The sequence below is a fragment of the Patiria miniata genome, unplaced genomic scaffold (assembly GCF_015706575.1).
Source record: "Patiria miniata isolate m_02_andy unplaced genomic scaffold, ASM1570657v1 HiC_scaffold_26, whole genome shotgun sequence".
Taxonomy (NCBI): Eukaryota; Metazoa; Echinodermata; class Asteroidea; order Valvatida; family Asterinidae; genus Patiria; species Patiria miniata.
This window is the reverse complement of record NW_024037065.1, coordinates 1166040-1191080: the sequence shown is the minus strand read 5'-3', so window position 1 is coordinate 1191080 and position 25041 is coordinate 1166040. Positions and strand designations below refer to the sequence as shown.

Here is a 25041-nt window from a genome sequence, read left to right as displayed (position 1 = left end):
AAAAAAAATAACAGAAACAAGAGCTGTTTCGGTGTGTACACCGAAACAGCTAAAAAATCTTAACGAAAACAAAGGCTGTTTCGGCAAAAGTGCCGAAACAGCCAAAAAAAAAAAAAAAAAAAATCTTAACGAAAACAAAGGCTGTTTCGGCAAAAGTGCCGAAACAGCAAAAAAAAAAAAAAAAAAAAAAATCTTAACAAAAACAAAGGCTAGTTTCGGCAAAAGTGCCGAAACAGCCAACAAGAAACAAAATGTAAGTATACATGTTCTCAGCTTTGGTACAAAACATGCAGATGTCTATCTACAGTCTTTTAAGTGGCAAAGTCCTTGAGGTGTTCAGGTGGACGGTGGTTTCGTGGAGGATTCGTGCGTAGTGCTGGAGCATGGATGGGGGTATGTGTGGTGGTGACCATGTCGTCGTCGATGTCGGACTCTTCCTGCAGGGGTGGTGCTCTGGTTTGGATTCGTTTGTATCTCGAAATGTTGCGTGTGACTGTGTGAGAGCCGTGCTGTGCTGTCACCATCGATCCCTTCTTAGCGGTGACTGTGTAGGGGTGTCTGTGGTATGGGGTTTGGTGTTTCGTGACTAGTCCATCGCGTAGTACAAGAACGGTATCACATATGTTGATGTCTTTGGGGCGAGCTTGATCTTTGTTGTCGGCATATTGTTTCATTGCCGCCTTCCCAGCTAACCAAAAAACGTTGCAAAAACGTTCTCATAACGTTACGGTAATGTTCCCAGAACGTTTGAAAATAACGTTATGGGAACGTAAATATGTAGAGTTCTCTTGACGTTCTTAGGACGTTACAAAAAAAACGTTACGAAATAACATTTGTACAACCTTCACAGGACGTTGGCAAGAGACGTTCTTGTAACGTTACAGGCAAACGTTACGAAATAACATTCATACCACCTTCAGAGGACGTTGGCAAGATCGAAAAATCTACTGTTTGAACTCTCATTATGTGCACTGTGACAAAGTAATGAAAAAAGACAAATACAACAAACTGAATTAACTTATCAGCCATTTTATTTCTCATTTTATTTAACGTTTTTATTATAAAATAACTAAAGTTGAACCCTGATAAGAAGAGCCCCCGATACATTCCGCTAATATAACAAGCAAAATATTAGGCCCAACAGTTTGTTTTCCAATACTGCTAATACAAAGTACATGTACTTGTTATATAACAATGTAATTTGTAAAGTCACATCGACCGTGTAATAAAGGTGTGTATTTCAAACACTTATACGAATCCAAAAGAGAACTTAACTATGATGCTCTTTCTTTTTGCAATTCATGCAGAAACATATAACACATAATGCTTCATGGTCCTTAATGGACAGAATGTTTCAATCTGACTCCATTTTTTTCTTCATATACAGGTACATGTATCATCTCGATAGGTCTGACAAACATAACGGAACTGAGAAACATAACGGAACTGAGAAACATTTTCAATTCTGCTAGGAAACACTTAATACATGTTCTTGACTCTCCATAGATGACCGCTGAGATGGCGTCAGGATACTAAATTCTTTCCCACTTTTGAATTTATTTAATGAAATGGAGGCCATTCAACGTCTTTCAAAATGATGTCAAATTTGGCTACTACGTCATAGGCTACTAATCGGAGATTGATACTGCTTAAGTGTGTTAAAGTTCGCAGGTCATGCATGCTTATTCATAGTTCATTAACCTCCATGTATATCTCAAACAACTACAAATTACAAATACAATAATACAATGTACATTTTTCATAAAGGCCAATAATAACACTAAATATCGTTTTAACAACTATGTCCAGACAAACATCTTCACTAACTTTTTAATTACCACCTGTAAAAATATACACTGTTTGGCAAGTTGGTTTTGGGTTTGAAAGCGAAACTACCTTTTACTTCGTAGTATAATGAGTCAATGTTGAATGCCCAAATATATATATTTGTCCTAGTAAGAAAAATGGAGCACTACATTTTTTTATGTCTGATTTTTTATGTCTGAAGTAAATTGGCACACTTAACACAGTTTGGCAAGTTGGTTTTAGGTTTGGAATCCCAAATATATTTGATGTATACTAGCCATATATTGAAGTAGATTAGCACACCATACTATACACGTACATGGATACTGTTTGGCAAGTTGGTTTAAGTTTGAAAGCCCAAATATATCCTAATTCTTCCAAGTATTAGAGTAAATAATGTAGCACCATCTTTTATGTGCTATTATGTACTTATTGAGGAAGAAGTAGATTAGCACACTTAACATATACATGAACACTTTTTGGCAAGATTGTTTCAGGTTTGGAAGCTCAAATATATTCTAATCTTTTATCTATTTTTTTTTTTTTTGGGGGGGGGTGTTGTTACCAATCATTTTCAGTTGGGCTAGTCATCAAGGTCGGTGGTGGCCTCATCTGGTGTTGCGATCGTGTTGGCCTCAGGATTCTGTGAAGTTAAAAGATAAATGAACTTTTCAAACATCAGAATAAATACAACAAAAAACAGACACCAAAAGAAAACCTGACATTTTTGGAAACTTATAATAATTTTTTACCCAATCCGCTTCTTGCAGGAACAAAAGATTGCATTTTTTTTTACATAGTAACAACGTCCCTTTCCTAGTGTGTGCATAGGTTCATACATGTTTGGCGTTGGACTCGGTGACAACATGCCGCCAGTTAGTCTTTGCCCGTGCACAATGCAGCAAGTTGAAATTTTCCCTACCAGCAGCTCTTGTCTAAATTTGTAGGGGGGGGGGAGGTACTTGTAGCCAGTTGCGGTCAATGAAAAGTACAGTCCGGTTTTTTTTTCGCAGTGTTTCAAATGCATCATATCTGGTTGAAGTAATACGTTTCATGAAATCAAAGTAGACAATATTCAAGTGTTCTACATGTATATGTTATACGTGTACATGTACATGTATTTGACCAACAGAAGAACAATACAAAACAATGGACATGCCAAAAAGTGAACACGTTTTATTGACTGTCAGGATAGTTTTTGTTTTCAAGCTAAAGTATTATCAACCAAATTCCAATGTGCACAGTCGACTCTCGTAAATACACAATAAACTGGCACTGTAGAGCTGATTAAGTTGTATTATATATCCTGACATACATATCCTTGTCATTTGCTTGGTGGAACTCACATCACGTGATATTCGTTAATTACTCCCATTCCCTCCGGGGCTCAAAAATTCCCATTCGCCCATGGGGAATGGGAAATACTATTTGACAGTTATAGGATCATCTTTGTTCCATGCCGCGGTATTAGTGCAAATGCATGCTGGTGTGCGCGTTCATCAATGCACGTAGCATGTATTGTCCTAAAGAGCCAGCGCGACAGTAGCTGGGTTCAAACATTTTCATGAAGGGATGGTTTGGAAGACAGAAAGACATTTGTTTTACCAATTTCATGTTGAAATGAGATTTCTAATATATCAAATGACAAGGATCTAAATGTCAATAATATAAAACAAACATTGATCGCCTTTAAATTGTGAAATGGGAGGAATATTACCGCTCGGTAAAATCTGGATTTTCTTTTCCCAGTTCACTCCGCTTCGCCTAAGGAAATGGAGAAGTACAGATTTTGCCTTTCAATAATATTCCTCCCTTCACTCGGAGTCACTTAATATTTGTGTTTTGACAAGACTAGACTTTATGCGTGTGAAAACTGAAAATGCAACAAGAGAAACGTACCTTGTACTTTGCCCCACCCTTTCGGTTTGGGCAGTACTTGAGAGTCTCTTGGATGGTTTCTTCAATTTCCAAGACTCGGCTTTTTGGGTGGGCACTCAGACAGGCTTCTACAAGAACGGTTGAAGAAGATGTCAACATTTTAATAATTTTCAATAACTGGCATCTGATATATGAACTTTATAAAAAAAATTCTTTCTTGAAAAAAAATGAATGAATTTACATGTCATTTCAAGGAAATCAAATAAACGCAGCTTACTGATTAACACCCGGGAGATTTGAAGATCGCTCAGAGCTCTTTTCCCCTTTCGTCCCTTGTAGCTGTAAAGGGACCACAGCATATTTGTCCCTAGCCTGCGTAGCATGTGGCGGACACTCTCGCCAAGGTTGTAGCCTCCCATGGAAGTAAAGTGACGAATCTGAAGGAAAAATATACAATGAGACAATTGTGTGGCGTAAATACATGCTACAAGTGTGAGTGACACAGCCGGTGGAGTGAACTACCAAAACTATTCACATCAGTCATGCTTAAGTTTGATTTTTTAGTTGCGGACAGCAGCTTAACATGTCCTTGTGTCTCTTCCTCAGGGTTCGTAAGTAACAAACATCAGCAAATACCTATAAAACAAATGTCCCTCGGTCATATATCAACTGCTCCCGGAGGCCCTCTGATTTTAAGAAAAATACATGAATTTACAAGACAGCAATTTACCATCTGTTTTTGAAGTTGGCCTCTTCAGGAGAATTCAGCTTTTCACATAGGTCCTCCAGTTCTGCGACAGTTTCCAGAGGTTTTGGAGTAAATTCTTCGATGTCCTCATCATCAGGAGCTCGGAGCCTGGCCACTTTCCTCAAGAGGCACAACTCCTCTTTTTGGTTGTCCAAAATCATGTCTAATTTGACATGAAGGCTCTGATCTAAAACATTAAAGCAAAGGTTGTTGTGAAAGCTTAACAACTATTAATAGTTGCACTTCAGTCAGACCACCAAAAAAAATGAAAAATCTTGACGATTTCGGTGGCTTGTCCGTAAAAAACGCCAGTTCCAACGGCTGTCTTCCATTTTGTTTTACTAATTGTGTAAATGTATGCATCACATGATGACATCAAAGAAAATCTGCGCCCGCGATGTATGTGGGTACCACACCGCTTTCAGGCGCCGCAAGTGAGTTCAATTTTCGTCTGGTGCATTGCCGTGGAGGGCATTCTCGTTGTCTTGCTTTCCGCGACAACGCACCAGACGAAAATTGAACTCACTTGCAGCGCCTGAAAGTGGTGTGGTACCCACATATATCGCGCGCGCAGATTTTTTTTATGTCATCACGTGATGCAAACATTTACATAATTAGTAAAACAAAATGGAAGACACCCGTTGGAACTGGCATATTTTTTACGGACAAGCCACCGAAATCGTCAAGATTTTTCACTCTTTTTTGTGGTCTGTTTCAAGTCGATCATTAGCATGATTAGGCTTCGTAAATGACTGCTGAATGTATGAGGTATGTAAATGAACTCTGGGGTGGGATAAAAGATAGCTGGAGTTACCCAGCCCTAAATTTTTTCATTGGGTTGTCATTTAGGGCTGGAGCTAGTTTTTCACGTAACCCAGCAGCGTAGGCAGGTCCCCCCAAAAAACACTGTTTCATGCACTATTGGTTGCGGTTCCAGTACCGCAGCTGTGATGCGAGTGGTAAACCTCATATTAGTGCATGAAACAGTCATTGGGTGTTACGCTTCCGCGTGACCTCATGCGCCAACAGCCAGCGCAGCCGGCAAAAACGACTAGTTGACAGCGCGCTGTGCCTGGTAATCGACCGCCATTCATTGTACACAATTTTTTTTGTGCACAAACCAATTGCGGTCCTGGCCATGCCTGCAAGGTTGTCAGGTTAGCGGTTATTCCTCCTTTTTTCACTGCAATTGTAGGCTGAATCTTCATCGTGGATCGTTTTTTACTTCAAGTACCTGTGTAATGGTTATTCCAGGCACGTTTGGGGTGAGTTGCAGTTGCAATTAGTGTGTAATGGGGACAAAATTGAACATTTTCCAAAATTTTTCACAATTTTTTTTAGGACCTGCCTACGCTGCTGGGTTACGTGAAAAATTAGCTCCAGCCCTAAATGACAACCCAATGAAAAAATTTAGGGCAGGGTAACTCCAGCTAGATAAAAGAGGTGAAATTTGGACAATTTTGGTGAGGCCTTTTTTTAGGGTCTCTTGCTACCACATTCTAACGAACAGGTTATTCCTCCAGCGTTACATGTGAATGAATATGGAACATGTCAGCTGGAGTTACTCGCCTAGCTAGGCCTACTCATAATGTTGGGAAAAAATCACGCAAAATACTTGCCAAAATACCTTTCAAATCATGTACTGGCTTCCACACGTATCAAAGACGAAGTAATGGGGCTTCAATGATACTCACAATTGTTTTTTGTGGTTGAAAAATCCATGAAATTTAACCAGCATGTATATTCGGCACGTTGTGCACGTTTAGCCTATGCCGAGTTTAATACTGACCTACATGTACCTGAATTTCATGACTGAGAAAGCTGTTATAAGAAGCCCGTGGAATGTAAAAATAAAAAGTCCTACATGTGGTATAAACAATCTTGCTTTAGATTACTTACTTTGTTGTGAAGGCGCTGAAAGGATGTGTTTGATATGACAAGATAATTATCAGACAACGCATCACAATCGAACAATCCACTTTCACAATTTAATTCACCGCGCTTCTTGCATGCATATAATGTGCAACGTCGTCTCAGCTGGTTCTCCAACAGTACATTTGTATGTCGGGTACCGGGTAGAGCACTCCATTACATCGCGATGGCGATGAGTGTGTGTGGGAACCATCGCAGCTAGCTGGTACGCGGTGACACGATGCGAGCGCGGGACCATGTTTCTAGTACATTCGACACTGACTTAAAAATACTACGATACTGATGAGTTGAACGGCCGTCTTGTTAAATTTTGGCGTCTTGATGATTTGGAGTTTTGAAACAAGATGGCCGTTGAAATTGTGAAATAAATGATTTTATATAACTGACATACAGATCCTAGTCATTTGATTGGTGGCACTCACATCACGTGGCATTCGTTATTGCTCCCATTCATGCCACGGCTCAAAAAGTACTATCCGCCCATGGGGAATGGGAAATACTATTCAACAGTTAGGATCATGACGCGGTATTTGTGTGCAAATGCATGCTGGTGTGCGCGTTCAGCGTTGCGCGTAGCGCGTATTGTTCCAAAGAGCCAGCGCTACAGCGTTGGGTTCAAACATTTTCGCGAAGGGGTGGTTTGGAAGAGACAAATACATTTTCCTCCAGGTTTGTATTGAAATAAAAGTTCAAATATATCAAATGACAAGGATCTATATGTCAGTTATATAAAACAAATATTGAGTGGCTTTAAATTGTGAAATGGGAGGAATATTATCGCTCGGTAAAATCTGGACTTTTCCATTTCACTCGGCTTCGCCTCGTGAAATGGAAAAGTCCAGATTTTACCTTGCGATAATATTCCTCCCATTCCACGCTGAGCCACTCAATATTTGTATACTGTGTCTTATGTCGATATCAACGTTTTTGGAACGTTATCAGAACGTTACAGTAAAACGTTACATTTAGACATCCGTAAAACAATATTCAGACGTTGTTGATAACATTGTTTGAATGGTACAATGCAACATTTGTTTCTAACGTCTGCATAATGTTCAGGTGACGTTTTTAAATAACGTGTTCTAATTGTTACGATGTAACGTTTCTTTCAAACGTCCGAAAAACGTTCAGCTGACGTTTTTACAGAACGTGTCACAAATGTTACAATGTAATGTTTCTTTCTTACGTCTGCAAAACGTTCAGATGACGTTTTTAGAGAACGTGTTACAATTGTTATAATAAAACGTTTCTTTGAAACGTCTGCATAACGTTCAAATGACGTTTTAGAGAACGTGTTACAATTGTTACAATGAAACGTTTCCTTCAAACGTCTGCATAACGTTCAGCGGACGTTGTTACAGAACGTGTTACAATTGTTACAATGTAACGTTTCTTTCAAACGTCTGCGTAACGTTTAGGGGACGTTTTTACAGAACGTTACCGAAGGTAACTTTCCAGGAACGTTATGAAAACGTTATGTGTTAGCTGGGTTTTTGCGTGCGTCTTGGGATCGTACGTCTTTAGCCTGGGACTTATGTGGGGTTTCAGGGAGACGGGTGCGGAGTAGCCTGCCAAAGAGGAGTGTAGCAAGTGCAACTCCTGTAGTAGCATGGGGTGTTGCACGGTAGTTTCGCAAGAACTTGTACAGACCTTGCTTCCATGGCATTTCATCGGCGATTGTGGTGCGAGAGGTATTTTTTACTGTTTTCACGAAGCGTTCCACCTCCCCATTGGCGCGGGGCCCACGTGGGGTCACTTTCCGATGATGGAACCCAAGGTAGTCTGCGAAGGGTGAAACTCTGCACTGTTAAATGGTGGTCCGTTGTCAGTGCGGACGACCTTCGGTATGCCGAATGTGGCAAAGATCGAGTTTGGGAATCACCGTACGCGATGAGGTGGAAAACACGATTTCGATTTCAGGGAAGCTACTGTAGTCGTCGATGACTACTAGGAGATGTTCTCCTGTTGGGAGATCATGTTAAGCGGAGTCCTGGTGTCGTCAGGCGTTGTCAGCTGGCATGTAAAGCAGTCGCGAATTGTTTTTCGACGAGGGTGTCCATGCTGGGAAACCAAACTTTCTCGCGAAGTAACTGTTTAGTCTTTGTCATGCTTTGGTGTCCCTCATTGGCAATGTCGACGATGCGTTGTGCGAGTGCCTGTGGAATTACGATGCGGTTTCCACGGAGCAGCAGATCGCAATCGGTTGTGGCTGTGAGTTCACCGCGTACCTTGTGTAGGCTCTAGAGTGTGGCAAGAGTCTGTTGGCTGTGGGGGTTCTTCAGGAGCGTGTCCCAGCTATGAGTGGTGAGCGCGTCAATGGCTGATTGAAAAACTGGGTCTTTTCGAGTGGCGGTGCGGATTGTGTCGAAAGTGACAAACTCGGGTACAGCGTTTGCGGATATAAAGTTGACGTGTTCTTCCGCAAGGCGTTGTTTTCTGCTGGTGGTTCGCGGTTGTTCGTGGGGGTGTCGCGACATATAGTCTGCAGGGTTCAACTTTTCCTGCTGATACTCGACGGTGAAGTTGTACTCTTGCAACTTTAGCAACCAGCGTTCAATGCGGGTTGGTGCGTTACTGTGCGGGTTGTTAAACAGTGGGACCAACGGTTTGTGATCCGTGATGACGATGAAGTTGCTGCCATAGAGATACAGGTGGAAGTGAAGTATCGCCCATGTGATAGCTAGGGCCTCACGTTCCGTTTGGGAATATCTCTGTTAGACTGGCGTCAGTGATCTGCTCGCGAGAGCAACGATCAACAGTTCGTCCTTGTCATTGCGTTGGGCGAGGATACCAGATAGGCGAACTGGGCTGGCATAACTACTAGTTCAGTTTTCTTGCTGGGATCGTAGTATGCCATTGTACAGCAATGTGCTACTCGTTCGCGGATTTGGCGGAGTGCTTGCTGGTGTTCGGGTCCCCATTGCTAGGGTGTGTCTTTCTTTGTCAACTCGCGCAAGGGTGCGGAAACCGTGGCAAGGTCAGGCATGAACTGGCTACAGTACGTGATCATTCCGAGGAAGCTGCGTACTTCACTTGCGTTGGTAGGTTCAGACACATTTTGGATTGCATCTACTTTCTTCTTGTCGGGGGAGATGCCAGTGGAGCTGAATACATGTCCAGAGTATTCAACGCGTGATTTGCCGAAGCGACACTTGTCCTTGTTCAGAGTCGGGTTACATTCGCGAAGGCGTTGCAGACATGCTGCGAGGCGTGCGTCGCGTTCCTGTTGTGTGCGGCCAAACACTAAGATGTCGTCGCTGATGTTGAGTGTGCCTGCGAGGCCGCGGAGCGCGGAGGAGATGGCATCCTGGAAAACTTCGGCTGCAGAGCAAACACCGAAGTTTAAACGCTTGTAACAGAACAGGCCTTTGTGTGTTGAAAACACGGTCAGATGGCGAGACTCGGGGGCTAGCTCTACTTGATGGTAACCCGCATTTACGTCAAATTTACTGAAGACGGTGGATCCGTTGACTTGGGCAAGGATAACGTCGATGGTCGGTGTAATGTGACGCTCGCGCTTGATGGCGGTGTTCACATTTCGCATATCCACGCACATGCGAATCTCACCTGGTCGATGAGGCTTTTCGACCACGTGGATGGGTGGAACCCATGAGGTAGGCTCATTGCGTACTTGCGCAATGATGTCAAGGCAAAGCAGTTTTTCCAGTTCGTTCTCGACTTTCTTCCTGACATGATAGGGGATACGGCAATGAGGCAGGGCGATTAGTTGGACTGTCTTGTCCTCGTGCAGCTTGCATTGAATGTTCTTCAACATGCCGATGCCTGTAAAACGGTCTGCGTACTGGTTCATAAGCTTGTCTGCAAGCTTTGGGGGATCATCGGGTTGAAGATTGTACGCCACGTGAATGATCACGTGAATGAAGCTGATCAGTGTGTCCTTAGTTGTTTTGGTGACAAAGAACGTGGAGTTCACGTGCGAGGTTTCGTAGGCAACGGCGGTTTTTGAATGTGCCCGCAATCTCTGGCGTTGTTTGGTCGACAGTTATGGTGACAACTGGGTGTTTGGAGTTCGGTGTTGATGACACCCCGAACACATAGTCATAGTCGTCAACGGCGTGCACTTTTGCTTTGTTGTACTGTGGCTTGTGTGACATTCCGCGACTGAGACAATGTTTGGCGAAGTGATTGAGTTTACCACACAAGTGGCATGTCACACCTTTGGCTGGGCATTGTTTGCTTGTAAGGAAAATGTACCTCCGCAGTTCCGACAGGGTACAGAGTGTCTGGGTTTAGGGCATGTGGACCTTTGATCGACTCGCGATTTCGCGTGTGGGACTTTGTAGTAGTCACGCGGTTGGTTGAGTCGCGGCTTGGTTGTGTGTGTTGTTCCATGCCATTGGCTTGCACCTCAGACAGATCGTAAGTTCTAGCAGTCGTTAGAAGCTTTACGAGGATTAGCTCAGATTCACGGAGGGCATGGCGTCTCAACTTTGACGATTTACAGCCATGGATAATCTGAGATTTCACTTCAGTGTCCTTGTCGTGGAACTCACAGTTTCTGGCTAGCTGTTGGAGGCGGGTTGCATAGTCTGCGACAGTTTCATTGTGCAACTGTTTGGCCTCACGAAAGACAAATCGCTCATATTCGATGTTCTTACGAGGCTCAAAGTACTTGGTGAGTGCATCTTTGCCGGATTCATAGGTTGATCCGGTTTCAGACAATATCTCAAAGATGTCCATTACTTCAGGGCGTAGTGCAGAAGTAATGCCCGCTGTTGTCTGTCATCAGTTACTTTAAATGCAACAAACAGATGTCCAGCCTGTTGACATATTTCCGCCACCGTACGCCGGCAGTGGAAGGCTTTACATGAGGTTGGAAGGCTTGAAAGGACGGCGGGTTTGTAGCGGACATTTTGATTACAAAGGTTCGGCGATGATGCGTACGATAAACAATGTCCGGCGCGGCAACGAGTACTACACGTACACGATGCGTTGTGTGTAAAGCCAATGCCACAGTACATGTACACGTGCGGTATGTGTGTACGAAAACGTTTCACTCACTCTGATTTTCCACGCGGAAATGCACAGTTTTGTTCTCGAAATCGGCGATCAAAACCAACTTTACGGTGTTGCTGGGTTCCTCGGCGTTGCGAAAGATAATGTGCTCGTCGCCAATATTGTAAGATCCGAGAGCCAAAATTTAGATATTGAGAGAGAGAATCACACTGGTTTGTGGCTGTCATGACTTCTGACTGAGGGGTGACCTTTGGCCTTCCTTGTAGATCAGTATGGACCGCCTTAGGTGACAAACTTGGATTAATTAATACTACACAGGCAGGGATGTCTAAAATGTCGTTGGCCGAATTTCATTGTCAGTTGCCCTATAAATGTTTTTGCTAACAGTAACATTTTTTTTTATCATTGCTCAGGCCAACTCAAACCATGGTTTTTGTTGATAACTTGGATTACGGATCCGCCACTAAAAAAGTGTAATTACGCCCCCCCCCCCCAAAAAAAATAACAAATTCGTTTCTTCTTTTTACTGCCTTAACCCAGCCTTGCCGGTACTTGGTGCCATTCTCTGCGCTGGACTCATGGGGTGAGGGTGTGTTCCTTGTCCATGCGACTGCTGGATTGCAATCACGGGCATAAGTGCCAGCAGCAGTTTGCATTAATCAGTCGAATGACTGAAGCTGCATTGCGGATGATGGATAGCGTATTTTCTATGCCTGTGGCGACCGCTGGTTGATTGGTTTTGAAAATTATAACTGTGGCTGAAATTTTTAGACTTGGTCGACTACAAGTGCGTTCGTTGTGTGAGCGAATAAATGTCGCTGCACATACATGTACATGTATGCAGGTATGAAGGCCTACCAACATAAAACATAACGAATCTCAGATCTGATAAACTTAGCATCGCCATACAAGTACATCCCACAATAACGTATTTTTTTCTTTTGTTTTAAAGAAGAGGAAACGGAAAAGCCTTGTGTTCTGTCCAAAGACAAACACACACATTTCTAGTTACTGTTTTTTTGTTATTTCAAAAGGATAAAAATTGAGCATTTGACTCGGCTACTGCTAATCTAGATATTAATTGGTATCCAAAAATAAGAACCATAATTCATACGTATGGGTCATGAACAACTATAAAAAATTAAATTTGTACAAACACAGTACAAACAGAGCTTCTGGCATATTATGGGGTTTATTAACAAGCCGTGTTTGCACTGACAAGCCGTGTTTGCACTGGACTTTCCTTTAGGAAAGTTTAAACAAGACTATAGGAAAACGGGAAGTGGGAAAGTTGTCAATTATGAGTAAAATGTGAAGCTGTTACTTGTGAGTTGTCAATTATGAGTAAAATGTGAAGCTGTTACTTGTGAGAATTCAAGGATCATTACGAAAAAACACAAATTGATAGTTGTGAGAAGAGGTTTACAATTTACATAGTGTGGTAGTGGGATGAATGCACCTTGGACCTGCAAGTGACATTTATATTATTTGTGCACTGAAGGATAGTCTGATAAGTTTCCAAAGCTACTTTTTATCTTCCATGTGATATCTTTGTTGCCGATTCATTTCTCTGAAAGTCAATTCGCACTGTAAAAAAACCCAAAAAGTCAGCAACTCTAGTAGATATAAGGAACCTAATCAACTTGCATATCATGGACATGTATGGGGCTCATCGTACCCATAATGATGTCGTGAGTACTCTGCCCACAGCTGTCGAGCATCCTGTGTGTGCCGAGCACCCTTTGTCCGCTGAGCATCCTGTGTGTGCCGAGCACTCTTTGTCTGCTGAGCATCCTCTAGCTGCCTAGCACCCCTTGTCTGCTGAGCATCTTGTGGCTGTCGAGCCCCCCTTGTCTGCTGAGCATCGTCTGGCTGCCGAGCACCCCTTGTCTGCTGAGCATCCTCTGGCTGTCGAGCCCCCCTTGTCTGCTGAGCATCGTCTGGCTGCCGAGCACTCTTTGTCCGCAGAGCATCCTCTGATTGTAAAGCATCCTCTAAAATATATGTTTAAACAAGTTCGTTTCAAACTGGCTGGGGGTCTGGTTGCTAAGGCACCGTATCAAAATAGGCAAATGCATTGTTCACCATTTCTATGTGTTGTCTATTGTGTTCCACGTTGTCTGTGCATTGGTAGTGTGTTGGTATCGCGTTGGGAAATGTTGGCAAGAGGTGCCAACGTTTGTGTATATTATGAAATAGATTTTTAAAATTTGCACATGATGACGAAAAGATATAGTTGCATGTGATTTCTATTTATAAATGTCTGAATTTAACTGAAATTTATCGAACCCAGCTTCTACCAATGAGTTGCCAATGCTGGCAGCTTCATTACCAGCACATTAAAATGTGTTGACCTATTGTGATTATGGGGCCTTATACATGTAATGATCTCGTTTTTGGCCCTGTAATTATCGCCAACCAGGCCCTCACCCACTTTTATACAAACTTGTTTAAAGCTACTTCATCACATTTCTGTTCTCTTAATTACAATGCATTTCTAAACCCAGGTTGTGACCGAGTATTTACATTTCATTCCTAGGTAAATTCATACCTTTATTCATTTAATAAATATGTAGTGGTTGTTTTTGTAGACCGACAATGAATCGATCAACCACAGTGCTAATATGATGGTATTGTGCCTGACGAGATTCATCACATCTGAAAAGAAATGAAAGACACTAGTTACAAATATCTACTGTGATGACAAGCTGCCAACAAAATTTCTTGTTGAATGTGATAAATAGACGAAGCTTTTGAAATAATACCCTGTCCATCCCCAACCCTCTTCCATGTCATAGGGAACAACATATCAAATGTCAACACCTAGCTCTAGTGAGTTTTAAAGCAAACATAAAAATATCAAACAAAAGCACAAGATTAAAAAAAAAAAGAAAAAAAAAAAGAGAATGTGGCTGTAGTATTAATGAAGGCTGATTAAACTCAATGAAGACGAATTGAATACAAAACGAATCTTGTCTCCAGAGCGTTTTATTAGTCTCCGTTCTTAACCATGCTGCTATCCCATAATATGTCCTTTGTCCCCTTAGAGGTCAATCTAATTTACACAGGTCGCGCACTATACATAATCACCAAAACACTACTGTGGCTACAATTGTCCCTTTGTTTAACTGATCTAAAATTGACAACTGATGGATTTGCACCAGCGGAATATCCGTGCTTTAATGCCTCAGATACGCTATACCCCCTCCAACATATTTTCAAAATATTCAATGTACATGAATGTGAAGGTAAGCCATGATTTTTCAACTGAATTCAGGTACTGCAAAATGCCAAAACTTACCTTAACGACAAAAATATGGAAATTGAAACTGTTTAAAGTAGTGGGGTATCAATCACAACTAATTTACACAAAATCATGCATAAGCATCTGTAAGGAGAGTCAGAAAGTAGTCATATTACAAAGTAGTCATATTACATGGATATGGGCATGCCTGGCAAATACACCCTTGACTTCAGGTACTGTAAATTAAAGAATACAGCAAAAGGGCGACAAAGTTTTGGAGAATTTGGTGGGTTACGGTTACACACCTCATTAGGGCGACAAATTGGTGTCGCCTTAACGAGGTACATGTAGTTACCCAAACTACTTACTACTGAAGCGATATTTTGGAATCTAAACTTTACTTATTCAAAATTATTTGGATGAAGTAGCCAAAACTTGGGTTGTGTTGATGATTACACCATGCTTTTTATTGAATGTACAACCCACAAAATGATATTGTGCCGACCGTGAGCGCGAGCATGACAAGGTAACATATCGTTGGGTCACAATTGGGAACTCCCCATGCTATAGCGCTAGTGTAGGCCTACTGGAATGCGGAGGACACGGCGGGGTAGGCCCGTCTACTGTTGTTAAGAACCGCTCGTCACAATGTCGATTGGTTATTGGCATGTCATAGAAGTACCCCAAATTTCCCTGAACTTCAAAACCCATGCACTTTCGAGAGACCACAAAGTTTCTTTAGTGAAAAAAAAAATGTTCATACTTTTATGGCATGACCATTAAAAAATCAATGTTTTGGGGCAATTTTCTTACGCAGCGGGCATTGTCACATCTGAGCGGGATATTATCAAATGTTAATACACAGTCACTTGACGCGTTGTCGACCAATATGAATAAAGAATCTCTCGAAGGCGTTTATATATAAATGAATTACAAATGATAATGACAAATGATCAGTTCAGTCAAATTTTCCTTGCTCATTTCAAATCATTTCCATTTATACCTAGCGAGTTACTTATCATTCCTAACACTTTTTTTATAATTGATTAGCAAAGAAAATTTGACTGAAGCGGGATTTGAACCCGAGTAAAGTTTATAATTCAAAGGTTTGGAGGTTTAAACTTTGTAACTGAAAATAACACCTATTAAGACTTATTCTATACTTTATCAGATGCATCTTGACCTTAGTAAGTCAATTTTACTAAACATTTAAAAGCTAGCTCATCATCAAACAGACCACGAGGGAAACTGACTAGGTTATTATCTAATTCAATTATTTTTATGTAAAAAGTTGTATCCTCATTGGGTGATCCCCACAATGCCACTTTCCAGGTTGTATTGTAAAGTTATGGTGTGATCTCTGGCTATTTGTCATTGTGGGTTTATGATTTCTGACTTGCAACCCCCTCAACAGAGTTGCTGACAGATTTGGAGACTGCCAACTAAGGGCGAGATAGCTCAGTTGGTAGAGCGCCGGTTTGGTGTTCCGGAGGTCAAAGTTTCAAGTCCAACTCCTGCCAGTTTTCTTTGTTCACATTAAAATCTAGCTCATTAACATGATGTTCAAGTTCAAGTACAGTAAACATAAAAGAAAGAGTACAGAATAGTTGAGGTCTATCAAATCTTTTGGTAGAGATGGACATGGCGACTCTCCTTTCAAAATGATTGTTGTGTTGTCAATATTGTCAATGTTGTCGACTAGATCTGCTCCATTGTTGTGTAGAATCCAGATCATCTCATTTGTTTGGGGAAAGATTTTCAGCAAGTTTTAATACATCAACACATCTTTTTTTCTTTTTACAACTATGTAAAAACATATTTTACAACTATGTATAAACATAATGTCTCTCTGTATGGGCTCTTTTCCTTTTTGTGAATTAAACACAGACAAAATCCATAAATATGCAAAACATTTAATAAAAAAGAATCAAAATCAAGCAACTTCTATACATTGCCTATATTCATGTGTACTGTTAGTAGTGGTGAATTCCTCAGAGTCCCTTTCACAGGGGAGGGCACTCAGAGGTGAATTTATAGTGTTTTATATGCATCATTGAAAACTTTATTCCAAAATTGGGGGAGGGGGCATCAGGGGAGTGTTAGTGACACTTGCCCTCCAGGGGAGGGGTTCTCGATCCCCCTCCCTCAGTTAAGCTACTGCCTCCCAATGAGATGATTCAGAATGTTTTTGCAAAGGATGGTTATTATTCATAAATGACATTTATCTCCACTGGATGCTCAGAACAATTGATCAACCATTAAAATACTATTCAAAGATGACTCAGGTAAGACCTGAATCTATGCCCTATTGTTTACCAACTACACTGTAAAACCGGTGAACACATGACGCGTTTATAATCTAAACACTTTTGAAAAATTAAACACTTGGATGTTTACCTTATAAACGCAAAGTGTTTATAGGCGTTGGTCTAAACACACAATGCATAAACAGTGTTTAGCAATTAAACACTTTTCTAACACTTTCCTGCTTTCACTTTGCGATATGTTTAAATACTAAACATGTCTAGAGTATAGGAGGGATAGTGTTTAACAATTAAACATTGATGTTTAGGAATTGAACACATAATCTAAACACTGTTGAAAATTTAAACACTCGGATGTTTACGTTATAAACGCAAATTTAAACACTTGGATGTTTACGTTTAAACACTTGGATGTTTACGTTATACGGCGTTGGTCTAAACACACAATGTATGAACAGTGTTTAGCAATTAAACACTTTTCTAAAAACGATCCTGCTTTCACTTTGCCACATGTTTAAATACCTAAACATGTTTAGAGTAAGAGGGATAGTGTTTAACAATTGAACATCGATGTTTAGGAATTGAACACAAAAGTCATAATCTAAACATTATTGAAAATTAAACACTTTGGATGTTTACGTTATGAGAAAGTTGCGTTGGTTAAACACATGTGTTTAAACCAACGCATAATGCATAAACAGTGTCTAGCAATTAAACACTTTTCTAAACACTTTCTTGCTATCAAACATGTTTAAATACTGAACATGTTTATAGTAAGTATGGATCGATTTGAACATTGATGTTTATAGGAATTGAACGCACAATGTTTAGCTTCAAAACATGTTTCAAAAAATGATAAGATGATTGTGTATAATTGCTGAACACAGTTTTGAGAGTGCAGTGTTTAACAATGTTTATTTTTTTGTTTGTAATTAAACTTTAATGATGTTCTAAAAGGGTAGACAGCTAATGTTAATCATTACACACACACAAAATTAATCAGGAGCACGAATGACTGTTAATTTTAGATTTTAAACATATTCAACTTGAACAGGGCGTGAATATTCAAAACAATTATGTTTATGGGGCATATAACATAACGGTCAAGTCTATGGTACTGGAACCAGAAGAGCTATCGTCCTAATTAGCCAATGAGAATGAAGATCACAAGCTGTCACAACCAATCACAATCGTTCTTGTGCCTGCTCTTCTAGTTTCAGGGGTCGCTTTACCTGTAGCTGGTACCCAAGGAGATTTCCAGACACTCCCTTCATGTTTGTAGGCTCAAACAAAATTATTTTACAAGTATATATTTTGTGTAAATCTGTGCATCAATATTTGAAATGAGGAACAATCAGTTTTACAAATAAATTGTAGACATAACAGTTGACAAATATGACCGGTTCACTGCCCCATGGGGAATACATGTATGCGGAAATTTTAAACCATACCCAAAATGCAATGCGAATGTCATTTTACCGCCAAATCTGCATGTGCAGAAACGGTCGCTCTGCATTTATTGCCGCCCGGGCCGCGCCAGGCCGTGTACACACGTACGTACGCGTACTGTGCATACTGTGATGACGTCGCGTCGCGCGTCGGCAGATGAGTCGAGTCGAGTATAGTACACGTACGTACGTACGTACGTACGTATACGACGAGTGTTCAACGGTACAGATCAGACTTGATTCGACTAGGGCGCCTATCCATGCTCCCAGTTTAAGGTAAGGAATTGTCATTTTTTATGTAATTAATAATGTGCATTGTATTTTATCGCAGTGGCTATTGTTACGGCAGCCGTAACGCATTTCCCATTTTCTATCGTTACGGCACTGCAACTGCGCAAGCGCGATGACATGGCCGATCGAACCACGAAGCTGACGCTTCCTGCGTCGCGCGTCGCGGGGGGCCGTGGATCTGTGCGCGCCCGGCCGGCCGGGGCATATGCACGACAGGCGGCCATGCAATACGTAGCTTATGTACAGGCCTCTGATTCTGGCGTCTCGGTCGAGGTCGGACGAGTGCCCAAGAGACATGGCGAATTCTCTCGTTGTGGGCGCAGAATTTGCCTCTTTTGAGGCACTGTCCCAGTCAGTATCAGAGTGGGAAAAGGCCACATATACCTCCCTGTATGTAAGAAGCTCCCACACGGTGAAATCGGCCAAAAAAAGGGCCCCTAACAAAGTCGTCAGCGACGCCTTGAAATACTACGAGGTCGACTTCGCGTGCGTGCATGGCGGCAGAAGAGCTTTGTCGAGGTCAAAGGGTGTTCGGCCAAATCAGAGGTAGGCTCGTTGACTATCTTTTCGGGAAAGATTTCCATTATACGAAGTTCACTAATTTTCCTCTGTATTGACTAACAAGCCCCCAGATAGCAATTTCATGTCATCAAAGTCAATTTGAGCAGTGAGAAACATTTTCTTAGAATACACTTAGAATTTGCGTAAAATTTTTCAGTCCAATCATACTAGGGTTTGTTGTACACAGGGTGTCAGGTCAACTCGCCCCCTGGCCGACTCGCCCCTTACCGACTCGCCCCCTGACCGACTCGCCCCTTACAAGCTCACCCCCTGGCCGACTCGCCCCCTAGACGACTCCCCCCCCCCCCCCCCCCCCCCCCCCCCTTGCCAACTCGCCTCCTAGCCGACTCGCCCCCTGACCGACTCGCCTCCTGGAAAATGATGCACCGTACGGGGATATCGTAAAAAAAAAAATAAAGACAGTGGAGGGGAACACAGAGGGTCCAGCAAATCAGCTTCGTTATCTGAGTTTTGGGATTGAACTATTAGTTGCCCAATTCAAAATTTGGTTCTGAAAGTTCCATTTCTGAGCCTCTTTTATAACGTTTTCAAAACCGTTCGGTATGTTTGATAAGAACACCCACTAAACCAAAGAAATGAAAAACATTTTTTTGATTTTTCAAATATACATCATTTATTTTGAAAAAAATATTTTTTAATGAAACTGAGGACCCAGAGTCGAGATTTACAATTATTACATTATGTCATTGACAAACGGTGAACGCGGGTATACGTGTCCTCAACTACACAAATGCCCCCATCTCTGCTTGATGCCGCCATCTTCGGGGGGAAAGCTCAAGCTTAAATTACAATGCATGATCTTCAAAATAAATGAGTCCATTTAAAATAATGAAAGACAAATGTCTTTAAAAAAGGGAAAGTGTTGAATAAGTAATGTTCTTTTATGACACAAAAGAGACACAACTGATTTTCAAGAATGCCAGCTCAACAATGCATTTCCCTGAACCTGTTTTGTTGTAATCTAGAACATTTGTGAAAGGATGCCCACTCAGCATCAAAGTGCGGACAACATAGGATGGCAAAAAGCTTCGTGTGACAGAAATTTGTGGGTCCCACAACCACGAATTGAACAAGGTGAGTCCATCAACTGCTACATGTTGCACATTTAGGCAAACGAAATTGTGCTTCCAATTACATGCCTTTCAAAAGTAGGATATGTAGTTGTAATTATATCTATTGTGCTGATTCTATGGAGTATGATTTTATAAATGAATTTGAGTGTGAACTAAATCAAAATAAAGATGTTTGGTTGTGTTGCTTCTGAGTACAGGTCATTGAACCTTTTCACTATAACTTAAAGATATACTGTCCGTGCATTGTTGGCGTGGCACCCAATAAAAATAAATTTTCAAAATTCTAATTTCCTAGAATCGCAAAAGCCATGTGCTTTCTAAAAACCCATTGGACAAAAAATTGGTCAGCTATTGGTAATCATTCAGTTAATTCTAATTTTGGAATAATAGGGAAATAAAAAGTACCAAAAAAAATCAGTTTAACCAAAGGTTTCTCAGCGAGCACTATGGAAAAGTAAACCATAAAAATATCAGTCTAACCTACTAACGGTATTGCAAATTTATTTTTAGGAGGTGTTTGTGCACATGCCAAAGCAACGTAAGCTCACTACTGATGAAGCGAACGGCACTGCTACGATGCTGACAATGAAGGCCAACAAAAAACTTTTGCAAAATCACATTATGACGTCATCCATGAAACCAGTCCGTCTGAAGGATTTGCACAATCTTGCATCATCGGTTCAGAGTGGCAGCAGCAACTTCAAAGAACTGCTACAAGAGATGCGGAAAGTGAAAGGTAGCATAAAAGCAAACCCAATGTAGTTTTGAAGCATAATGTGAACTGACCTGAACTTTCTAGTGTCTTTTTCTAAGTACTGGTCCAAGTCAGCAAAATTCACATAATGCATTGATACAATTCCATCAAAATCAACCATTGAGTTGTTGTGGATGTTAATGGCATTAAGGTCCAAAAATTGAATAATTAACATGAAATCATGTGATGATCAAATCCTCCCACTGCCACTAAGAAAAGAAATGAATTCAGCGTCTATCCATCCTCTCAAACCTCCACTCTGGCATGCGTAAATTTGCTCTTGTGTAATGTGTTTGTCCCATGTCCATAGTCAAAGTAGTAAAGTAATAGTAACATCATTTTTGATTTGATCATAAGGTGCATCCATTGAGCTTCTCACAGACAACAGTGACACTGTTCAAGGCATCTACTTTCAGACCGGTGAAATGAAGAAGACATTTGCAGCCTACCCAGAGTTGCTGTTGATTGATGCAACGTACAAACTCAACAACTTGAGGATGCCGTTGTATGTGCTCATGTCTGTAGATGGGAATGGTGATAGTGAGGTGGTGTGTTTGTGGATGCTGGCTCAAGAAGACCAGGAAAGTATTGCCTTCATGATGGACAAGTTCAAACACCATAATACCAAGGCAGGTGCTGTAAAGGTAGTGATGGCAGACAAAGACCTCACAGAGCGGAAAGTACTCATGGATAAATTACCTGATGCTACCATCATGATATGTTTATTCCATACTCTAAGGTCATTCCGGCGTGAAGTCTCGACGGAGAAGTTGGGAATTTCGGTTGGAGAGCGACAGATGAGTCTGGAGGTTCTTAACAAGATGGCCTATGCCAAGTCGGAGTCTGAATATGATGCTTTGTACCAGCAGTTGTGTCGAGATTGTCCCAGGTCTGTTGTAACTTACTTTAATGACAACTGGCACAATATCAGGTCTGAGTGGGTAGAAGGCTTCAAGAACATGCACTCCAACTTCCTCAACATGACAAACAACAGGCTCGAAGCAACGAACCAAAAGCTTAAGAGTGTCGTTACACGAGGTTCCAACATGACCGTCTTTTTCCAAGACCTGATGAAGTGCATCCGCAGTCTAAAGATCGAGCGAAATCACCATGCAGTTGACGCAATTGCTAAAGTGCCCAACTTTGCACAGGTCCAAAGTTCTGTCCAGATGGACTATTGCAAGTTGCTCACTCCGTATGCGTATGGGTACTTAAAGCAACAGTTGGACCTCATGAGAAAGATTCGCATTGTGCGTGCACTCGATGACCGATCTGCTAAAGTGAAAATCAGTTCACTAGGTGAAAAAGTTGTTGGAGTTGACAGCTGCCACTGCAGCTTCTTCACTTCAATGCAACTTCCGTGCCGCCATATCTTTGCTGTGAGGTTGAGCAAAGATCTTCCAGTGTATGATGCCTCTCTCTGTCCAGAAAGGTGGACACTAGCATACTACTACAAAAACCACCGTGTGTACATGGATGATACTAGATCAGAGCACCAGGAGCAGCAGAATGAGTGCGATGTGACAGTACACTCCACAGCAAATCACTCTCAACGCAAGGCAGTACTCTCCGAACAACAGAAATATAAGAAGGCATTCACAGTTTGCCAGTCAATAGCCCAGATAATGTCTCAGTTCGGGATGAGAGATTTCAAGCGAAATATGGATGTCCTGATGGATATGCAGAAATGCCTTTCAGCTCGGAAAACAGTAAATGTCGTAGAAATTGATGGTAAGTTCCCAATATTAGAGATTTAACTATTTCAACCCACAGAAAAACAACTTATTGCTCTATAAAGTATTATGTTGCATACAAACAGCCACCGAAAGGGTATTTCTTAATGGAGCTGTTTTTGTAAATTCACACTCTGAGTTTGTTGTTCATAACTTACTGTCTCAAATTTGCGAAGCATTTCGAAAGCTTGCTTTCCGTGTTTTTTAAAACCACTTGGTTGGTAAGTAACAGTGCATTTTGATAGATAACGTCATCTTTTCTGATCTGATAAACCTTTTTCCTTCTTTTGGGTATTAAGGTGACATAGTGGATGGTGTTCCCTGTCCGACTCCCACTCCGATGGCATCAAGCAGTCAAGAGCAACCCTCTACTGATACCCCGACTGTGAACAGTAAGTGTGGTTGTCACAAATTGAAAGTAGGAGAAGTATAGGGTTGAACAAATGATCCTCTACTGATCTGTATTTCCTTTCCTGTTTTTGTTTAAGGTGACATAGTGGATGGTGTTCCCTGTCCGACTCCCACTCCGATGGCATCAAGCAGTCAAGAGCAACCCTCTACTGATACCCCGACTGTGAACAGTAAGTGTGGTTGTCACAAATTGAAAGTAGGAGAAGTATAGGGTTGAACAAATGATCCTCTACTGATCTGTATTTCCTTTCCTGTTTTTGTTTAAGGTGACATAGTGGATGGTGTTCCCTGTCCGACTCCCACTCCGATGGCATCAAGCAGTCAAGGGCAACCCTCTACTGATACCCCGACTGTGAACAGTAAGTGTGGTTGTCACAAATTGAAAGTAGGAGAAGTATAGGGTTGAACAAATGATCCTCTACTGATCTGTATTTCCTTTCCTGTTTTTGTTTAAGGTGACATAGTGGATGGTGTTCCCTGTCCGACTCCCACTCCGATGGCATCAAGCAGTCAAGGGCAACCCTTCAACACTGATTCTCTTCCTCTTAACAGTAAGTGTGGTTGTCACAAACTTGTTCATCCCTTAATGGCAGTATTGTTTGGCCATCAACAACTTCACTTGGAGTAAAATATGTAGGAGCAAGCATTTGCTTATTATTTGTAAGTTGTCTGAGTGAATTCAACATCTGTCACAAATGTGACATACTAATATTTTACTACATGTATTTCAACTTTATTAGACAACCCCCTCCAAATAATAATACAGTTGATTTTAAATCCATAGCTTTTAAAAGATAGCTTGGTAAAATGCATATTTTTACTCTGGTACAGATATCACATCACAAATGAATTGCCAGCTTAAATTTCCACCAACCATGAAAAAACGCGGACGGCCAAAAGGAGCTGGACTGACATGCATTGGATTGCCTGCCAAGAGAGCATGCCGTAGTGTGTCAGGAAACAGGAAAAGACCAGTCCCCTTCCTGCTGAAATCTGCGAATGACAAGCAACGCAGTAAGTACATGTATTATTAAACCCTCTGAAGCTTCTTGTAGAGCTTGCTAGTTCCAAGATAAAGTTGTTCTTGCGTTTGCACTCATGGAACACCACACATTTAGTGCATCTGTGTCCCACATATCACAAGGCCAAAGCGGGACACAAACGCACTACAGTATTCTGTGTTCCATGAGCTCAAGCAAGGTAACTCAAAGAATCAGCCACACTGCTTTTGGATATCATCAGCATTGTCATATTGTATTAACAATGATTGTTAGAAGATTGGGGCAGACGCCATTTACATGTACATGTTACCGAGGATTTTGAAGGATTGTTTGGCAGCTTCCTGAAAGTTGACAAAGAAAATGCTTTTTTTATTTTGCAGTAATCCTGAAGTGGTTTGTTGTTACGAAGGTAGCAGAAGAGGCAATTTCTCGGGGGCGAATCATTCAGGAAAATGAAGTGGAGTCAATACCAGAAAAAGTGCCCATGGAGTGCCTTGATGAAAACGTGGCAATAAACACTGTAAGAAAGTTCTTTTCGTATGATGCTTGGATTTTAGTCACACAAGTGTTGAAAGTGTTGAAAACCAAGGGTGTGTGGTTATGCTCAACATGCAACGACGAACTGGCTAAATCAACGAGTGTGTGTTGTGAGGCTTGCCTATCGTGGTTCCACATAAAGTGTATTGGTCTGAACGATCCACCAAAAAAAAAAAACTGGTTCTGTAGAGGGTGTAACAGTAACGAATGATTAATATTCAGTCCCATTTCAAGAAGTTGGGAATTCTATCAGATTTTGGTATATTCCAATGGGGATTACATGCATTTATTTTCGGACAGTTTGAGTACCTTGCCAAGTGAGTACCAAGTGACAAGTAAATGCCTTTTTTTCTCTTCATTTA

The 25041-nt window shown here is 41.3% G+C and overlaps 2 protein-coding genes and 1 long non-coding RNA gene across 3 annotated transcripts; 1 reads left to right on the top strand and 2 right to left on the bottom strand.

The window, feature by feature from the left end:
- Nucleotides 1-3532: 3532 nt before the first annotated feature.
- LOC119733686 lies at nucleotides 3533-6460 on the bottom strand. The gene is made up of 4 exons (XR_005271958.1): nucleotides 6332-6460; nucleotides 4415-4619; nucleotides 3962-4121; nucleotides 3533-3812 (listed from the first exon to the last, which is right to left on the bottom strand). It is a non-coding gene; the product is annotated as an uncharacterized LOC119733686 (long non-coding RNA).
- A 2144-nt stretch (nucleotides 6461-8604) lies between these two features.
- LOC119733689 lies at nucleotides 8605-11065 on the bottom strand. Its single transcript, XM_038207078.1, has 3 exons — nucleotides 10580-11065; nucleotides 9367-10346; nucleotides 8605-8998 (listed from the first exon to the last, which is right to left on the bottom strand). Exons 1-3 carry the CDS (start codon nucleotides 11063-11065, stop codon nucleotides 8605-8607), a joined length of 1860 nt encoding a protein of 619 aa, XP_038063006.1.
- A 9064-nt stretch (nucleotides 11066-20129) lies between these two features.
- On the top strand, nucleotides 20130-25041 carry LOC119733644. Its single transcript, XM_038207047.1, has 9 exons — nucleotides 20130-20244; nucleotides 20754-20979; nucleotides 21355-22728; nucleotides 23030-23122; nucleotides 23219-23311; nucleotides 23408-23500; nucleotides 23597-23692; nucleotides 23973-24155; nucleotides 24523-25041. The coding sequence occupies exons 2-9, from the start codon at nucleotides 20769-20771 to the stop codon at nucleotides 24888-24890; spliced, it is 2511 nt and encodes an 836-aa protein (XP_038062975.1). The 5' UTR covers nucleotides 20130-20244; nucleotides 20754-20768; the 3' UTR covers nucleotides 24891-25041.

Excerpts from the sequence above, each read along its gene's own strand:
- LOC119733689 (XM_038207078.1), bottom strand. The coding sequence starts at position 11,065 with ATGGACATCTTTGAGATATTGTCTGAAACCGGATCAACCTATGAATCC. Across the intron at positions 10,347-10,579 it reads ACCCTGTCGGAACTGCGGAG|AGATTGCGGGCACATTCAAA; the intron begins GTACATTTTCCT and ends AAACAACGCCAG. Across the intron at positions 8,999-9,366 it reads AGCTTCCTCGGAATGATCAC|CAACTTCATCGTCATCACGG; the intron begins GTACTGTAGCCA and ends TCTCTATGGCAG.
- LOC119733644 (XM_038207047.1), top strand. The coding sequence starts at position 20,769 with ATGCCAAAGCAACGTAAGCTCACTACTGATGAAGCGAACGGCACTGCT. Across the intron at positions 23,123-23,218 it reads TGATACCCCGACTGTGAACA|GTGACATAGTGGATGGTGTT; the intron begins GTAAGTGTGGTT and ends TTTTTGTTTAAG. Across the intron at positions 23,312-23,407 it reads TGATACCCCGACTGTGAACA|GTGACATAGTGGATGGTGTT; the intron begins GTAAGTGTGGTT and ends TTTTTGTTTAAG.